This window comes from Henckelia pumila, chromosome 1 (genome assembly GCF_033568475.1).
Source record: "Henckelia pumila isolate YLH828 chromosome 1, ASM3356847v2, whole genome shotgun sequence".
Lineage (NCBI taxonomy): Eukaryota > Viridiplantae > Streptophyta > Magnoliopsida > Lamiales > Gesneriaceae > Henckelia > Henckelia pumila.
Window position 1 is genome coordinate 71,523,875 of NC_133120.1, and position 7,124 is coordinate 71,530,998.

Consider the following 7,124-nt stretch of genomic DNA (forward strand, 5'->3'; position numbering starts at 1 on the left):
ATAAAATATTTTTTAACTGAATATATAAAATATTATAAATCCCACAAGCTAGGCACCTAGCCTAATCAGAAAATGATTTTTTTGGTCTATTAACTTGTCCATTGTATTGGTTTTGTTCCATTAATTTTTTAAACTTTGGTTTTCGTAACTTTAAATTTCTGGTCATTTTGGTCTAATTTTTGAAGTGACAGCTTGAGATGTTAGTATTTTTCAATGCCAGGTCAGCATTTTCTAATACCAAATCAGCATTTTCCAGTGCTACGTCATCCGTTTGACCAAAATAACCGAAAATTTAAAGTTAAGTGTACAAAAACCAAACTTTGAAAATATAATAGACCAAAACCAAAAAATAAAAAAATAAATGAACCAAAAAAACTATTCTTTCTTAAATAATTATATCCTTCGAAGCAAGCTTGGTGACTAGATAGTTTCTCATTTGATCACAAGGCAACCTTTCAAGTTTCTCATTAAATTAGAGTTTGTTTTGGTTTCGTCGTTACTTAACTGGTTAATCAATTTTCCAATCGTTCATATATTAAAACACGGGTATAATTAATGTTATATATGTAGCAAATCATGAAACGTTAATTAGAATACCCCTAAGTTTGAACTCTACCACTTGTTGCGGGACCAATGCACGTTCTTCCTCCTACGTAGGCATAACTCCGAGTTTGATGTTTGATATACATTATCTTTAGGACATGATCCAAAACATATTCAATGGATAATTCTCTGTCCAAAACCCCAATTAATTCTTTGTCTATATCTTAACAAACTTGTTGAGCTCTATTTCCTTGTGACTCGTTCTTAACAAGCACATTTAACCACTATAAATAACATAATCTCGATTTCTATATCCATTCATTCTCATTCTGAAAACCATACATATTTCAAAGTTTCAACATCAAATGGCTTAAAATTCGACACAATTACACTGTTGTTAATTCTTGGGATGTGTTCATCTCTAGCAACATGTCGAAGCGGTGTAAACCGAACCAATATGGCTGCGAGACACGAGCAGTGGATGCGCAAGTATGGACGTGTTTACCAAGACACTGACGAGAAGGCCAAACGATTCAACATATTCAAGAAGAATGTGGAGTTTATCGAACGTTCAAACAATGAAGGAACTGGGACATATAAGCTTCGTATAAATGAATTTGCGGACTTGCAAAATGAAGAATTCCGCGCCACTCGTAATGGATACAAGAAGTTCCCTCACAAGAAATCATCGACATCCTTTAGATACGAAGGTGTAAAGGATGTTCCCGAGAGTATGGATTGGAGAGAAAAGGTAGCCGTGACTGGAGTCAAGGATCAAGGCCAATGTGGTAATTAAATTATAACTTCATCAAATATTTAGCAGTAATATTACTGAAAATATTTCTACATGTCACATTCATAGTTTTGTTTTTAAACAGGTTCATGCTGGGCATTTTCAACAGTTGCAGCAATGGAAGGCATCAACCAAATTTCAACAAGCAAACTGATCTCATTATCCGAACAAGAACTCCTGGACTGCGATAGAACGGACGACAATCAGGACTGCCACGGAGGTTTCATGGAATCTGCATTCAAATTCATAGTAAAAAACAAAGGTCTCACCACGGAATCCGACTACCCATATCAAGGAATTTCTGGCACCTGCAACAACCAAAAGAAAGACTCAAGCGCAGCAACGATCACCGGGTACGAAAACGTGCCAATCAATGATGAATCTTCCTTACTTAAAGCTATTGCAAACCAACCAGTATCAGTGTCTATTGATGCAAGCGGACCATCTTTCCAGTTTTATGCTAGTGGTGTGATCACGAGTGATTGCGGGACAAATTTGGATCATGGAGTTACTGCAGTGGGATATGGGAAGACTGAAAATGGGACGAAATATTGGTTGGTGAAGAATTCTTGGGGAACAGAGTGGGGTGAGGCGGGATATGTCAGAGTTGCGAGAGATGTTGACGCAAAGGAAGGGATGTGTGGGATTGCCATGCAAGCTTGTTATCCGACAGTTTCTTGTTAACAAGCCGAGATGAATGATGATGTGTGGGATTTCCATGCTAAGAATGCTTTGTATTCGACTCTTTGAATAATTGTTGAAGCTCATATGAATTCTTGTACGAGGTTTCTTGAGTGCGAGATTAATTAACCTTCATTATGTGTTACTTGTTTTGTGCATATAAATGTTTATGTAAACCTTGTTGAGAACAAAACCTTTGTTCCAAGAATTAATTTATCCGTTCTAGTTGTCCTTGACAACTTGAAATTAAACTCTTTAAAAATGCGTAATTATTGTCTCTAAATAACAATCTCCTTCCTAAAATTAAACTACTTGAAATTATTGAGAATCGATAAACTAAATGACCTTTGCTCAGATATATACTGTTTTAATCGAAAATGTGTGTTAGAGGACGGTGAAAAAACACTTTTAAAAATTATTTATGAGCTTGTGACAATTAAGTTGAGTTACCAGCTCGATTATCTCTATATTTTGTCTTTAGGCCTTTAACTTTTCGAATTTTGGTTTTCATACACTAACTTTTAATTTTCGGGTATTTGGTCCAACGAATGATATGACACTTAAAATGCTATATAACGTGACATTGAAAAATGCTGACATGTCAATCTGTCACGTAAGCAATTTGACCAAAATAACCGAAAATTAAAATTTAGTATAGCAAATGCAAACTTTGAAAAGTTAATGAACCAAAAACAAAAAAGTTAACTAGTTAATGGAACAAAAAAATCATTTTTCCAACCTAACGCTAGCACATACTATGTATACTATTTATGAATAACTAATTTTCGTAATACGAACTTTGGCATGAGCTCCATGCACTTTCAACAAAAATATTCATGCTTGTTATGCGCATGGATTATATTGCACATTCTGTGCTCGTAGAAGAAAATTAATCAATACCTAAGAAAAGCGCATTCCCGAACTTTGTATGAAGAAAGACAATAATGATCAAAGTTATGATCCGAAACGATTGATGCACTGTAAATATTCTCGATCACAAGTAAAACATGCACTACTCGAGCAAGCATTGAATGAATGATTTAATTAAAGTTCCTTTCGTCTATAAAATGAGATAGACAAGCTAGGTGTCAGTGACTCACAGTAGTACAACTCTGATCGAGTAAATTAAAACACTCGTATATTAGTATATTGCATCTTTTCTTTTTTAACAAGTACTGGAATGGAAGATCGTTCATTTGTCAAGAAAATGAAAGTAGGTTTTTGGGGTCGATTGCTAGTGATTGTATGTGTGTGGGCTTATGCAACAGCAGGCACCATACCACGATTGGTGAGATGCCGATCGCCACTTTTTCCGTTGTGTCGCATCCCCTTACTTTGTCCATTATTAGAATGTCCTCGAACTTGTTTGATGGATTGTGCTCTTTGCAGGCCTGTTTGCAGTAAGTCACTAGTAGTAACATGTATATATATATTTTTCTTACAACTTGTTTTAATTTGGTATGTACCTGTGTTCAAATAATAGAAAATATGACTAATTATATATAGTTATGTGTTTAGATTCTAGATCATAAATCATCCATTTAATTTTTTGTGGTGCTTTAACAAACGCAGCTGCTGCCGTATGCGAAGATCCCCGGTTCATTGGTGGAGATGGCATCACTTTCTATTTCCATGGCCGAAAAGACGAAGATTTCTGCTTAGTCTCTGATTCCAATCTTCACATCAACGCTCATTTCATCGGCAAAAGGAATCCTAACTTAAAGAGAGACTTCACTTGGGTTCAATCCATTGCCGTGATGTTCGATAGCCATAAAATCCTCGTAGCTGCGCAAAAAACATCGACATGGGACCATAAGGCAGATCATCTAGTCATATCCGTTGATGACAAGCCAGTCTCTCTCCCAACCATCGCAGATTCCAAATGGGATTCCAACGACATGATCAACCAACTACTCTCCATCTCTCGCACGTCCGACACAGATGGCGTTGTTATCGAAGTGGTCGATAAGCTAAGAATAACTTCACATGTTGTCCCTATCACGACTCAAGAATCCAAAGTGCATGGCTATGGCATAAACGATGACGATTGTTTTGCACATTTGGAAGTTTCCTTCAAGTTTTACAACCTGAGCGACCCGGTACATGGCGTTCTAGGACAGACATATAGCAGCAATTATGAGAGCAAAATAAAGTTGAGTGCAGTAATGCCTGTGATGGGAGGAGCTCACAAGTACAAGACCTCAGGTATTTTTGACACCAACTGTGGGGTATCAAGATTCCATAAGTCCGTCGGCCTGAGGAAAAACGTTGGCCGGACGGCGACTTTGGAGGAAATCAAGTGCAATGGTGGAAGAGAAGGGAAGGGAAGGGATTGGTTTGTAAACGCTAGAATATGAATAAACTTTCCCAGCTAGCTCGCGGGTATATGCCAAGCATATTAACACTACCTAATTACTACTATATATATATATATCATCTTTCTTGGATCTTGTTACTTATCCTAGAACTATATCATGATGTTCAGATTGTAATAAGTTTCCTATTCCAAATAAATTTACCAAAAAGTTATGCAGTTACTTTTGTATTTTGCAAAACATCAAACAGATCCTAGAACTATATCATGATGTTCAGATTGTGTATATCTATGATCAATTAATTTAGTTTGCCGATGAGAAATAAAATCAAAATTTGTAAACGCTAAAAGCATAAGAAATAAGGAATGGATATTATCTCAAGTTTCACGTATGCCATATCTAAATTTACACATTAATTCTATGTTTCTCACACGAAATAGGGTTGTGGGGTTGACAATGGTTGATTCGAGTTTTAGAATATATTTTAATTCAAAATATTTATGAATAGAAAAAATTGCAAATTTAGTCCGGTATGTTTGTCACTTTGCGATTTTGGTCCTCTATGTTTTCACATTTCAGTTTTAGTCCTGCATGTTTTGATTTTTGGTAATTTCGGTCCTTTTTATTCAAAAATGCTTACGTGGCACTGTACACGTCAGCTCCACATCAGCACTGAATTGGTGCCACGTCAGCGCCACGTCGGAAAAATGACTAAAATTGCCAAAAAAATAAAGTTAGCGGACTAAAACTGAAATCTGAAAATATAAAGGACTGAAATCGCAAAGTGACAAACATACAGGATCAAAAAAGCAATTTTCCCTTATGAATAATATCACAACTTTATTCTAAAAAAAATCACAATTTTAAACCTTAAGGAAATAAAACAGACAGAATTGAGTTTGATTAGAAAACTTTTGGAGGAACACAAGTCAATCTTTCCATTTAAATTTTGCATGTCAAATGACCCTTGATACGCGATATTAGCGTTATTTTACACCCGTCATATATTTATGTTAACTAGGAAAAATGTTTTTTTGATCCATTATAAAATACTTGTCTATTTTTTGGTTTGGTCATTAACTTTTCAAAGTTTGGTGTTGGTACATTAACTTTTAATTTAAAGTGATTTTTGTCCAATTGTAGATGTGGCAGCTTGACACGTATACATTTTCCAATGTCATGTCATCATTTAATTTGCCGATGTCATATTAGCATTTTCAGTGGCACATCAACGGTTGGACCAAAATCAACGAAAATTAAAAGTACGTTAGCGTACCAAAATCAAAATTTGAAAATTCAATAGACCAAAATCAAAAAATAAACAAGTTAATGGAATAATAAAACGATGTTCCCATTATATTATCATAAGATAAAGAATATCACATTCTGCATTTTTAGCTTCTCTCTCAATGTAATGGGTTACTCTTTTTTCTAAGTTTTTCTTTAAAAATAAAAATAAATTTTATGTGCCAAATAAAAATCAAACATCAATCACGTTATTCAAAAATTATTTTAGTTTTTTTCTTCAAACATAATTGGTTTGTCTCGTATTCGATTTTTAGTATTTTCCATTACTTTGTGAATGAAACATATTTTAATTAAATCGTTCACAATCAGAGACAGAGCCAATAAGGTCACTGGTTGCACTCGTCACCCCAACTTAGCCTTATCTATAGTATTATATATCATTCAAATTTTCAATAGTAGATTTTCTAAATGATTTATCGACACTGCCCCCTCCCTCGTCCAATAAAAAATTGGTGGGCTGTCGTCGAGCCACCAAACTTTAATTCCTACTTCCAAATAAAATGAGTGTAATGGCAAGCTCGAATCTCGGGGCGCCACTTATCGACGCACCCGCGCGGGCGCCCCTGCGCTGCCTAGGACCCAGGCAACTATCTCTGCTGCCTAGAAATTCCAGGCAGCTCTTTGCAGCCCCGTTCACCCGAGTTCTTCGAGTCTTCGAGTCCGTTTGCTTAATTTCAATTATTAAAACTATAAAAATTCCAACAATTCCCCACTGAATGAAATTAATGAATGAATGAATGCACATGATGTCGAAAGATAATTCACACGAAAAGTCATTGCATCAAGAGAGGTAGCTTATGGATTTGAACCTGTAGAATACCATTGGATTTACTAGGCCACGAAGTGAACACGATGTCTTGAAATTCTTGGCGGTTTGTGTAAAACCATACAATAGTACCTACACAACAACTTTTCTTCTTTTCTATTGGTTTCCCGATTGTGTCTATTTTGTCCATGGAACACATCTTGGCTTCATAAGTGTTTCTCCAAGGCAGCGCGTCCTCACACTTGCATAGATGGTCTTTTCATAAGTGTATCTTACCATACTCCACCATTTCCAGACAAAGAACCATTCAAAGTTCAAAACTTAACCTCAAAAACATGTGTAGGCTACAACACTCTTCGTCCTAGGAATGAGTGAGCTAAATTTGCGAGTATTTACTCAAGTTTTCATAGTTTAGTTGTCCCATTGAACCAAGATTTTGGGATCTCAAATCAAAAAGGTCGGGTTACCAATATGAAAGCTTTATTTTGTAGATTTTAAGTTGATTCCTATTGACAAGCTGTACACTTCATCTATATTCAATGCTTTTGTATGCGGATCCGCCAAGTTTTCTTTTGATTTAATATAGTCAATTGTGATAACTCCATTTGAGATCAATTAATGCATGGTATTGTGTCTTCGACAAATATGTCGAGACTTACAATTATACATGATATTTTGTGTACTTGCAAGTGCCGATTGACTAACACGATGTATTGTT

General features: G+C 35.6%; 1 protein-coding gene across 1 annotated transcript; it reads left to right on the plus strand.

Annotated features, from left to right (window-relative positions):
* The first annotated feature begins 213 nt into the window (after window positions 1-213).
* Window positions 214-4,374, plus strand: LOC140864803 (senescence-specific cysteine protease SAG39-like). The gene is made up of 4 exons (XM_073269187.1): window positions 214-220; window positions 897-1,331; window positions 1,422-2,015; window positions 3,590-4,374. Exons 1-4 carry the CDS (start codon window positions 214-216, stop codon window positions 4,372-4,374), a joined length of 1,821 nt encoding a protein of 606 aa, XP_073125288.1.
* The last annotated feature ends 2,750 nt before the right edge of the window (window positions 4,375-7,124 follow it).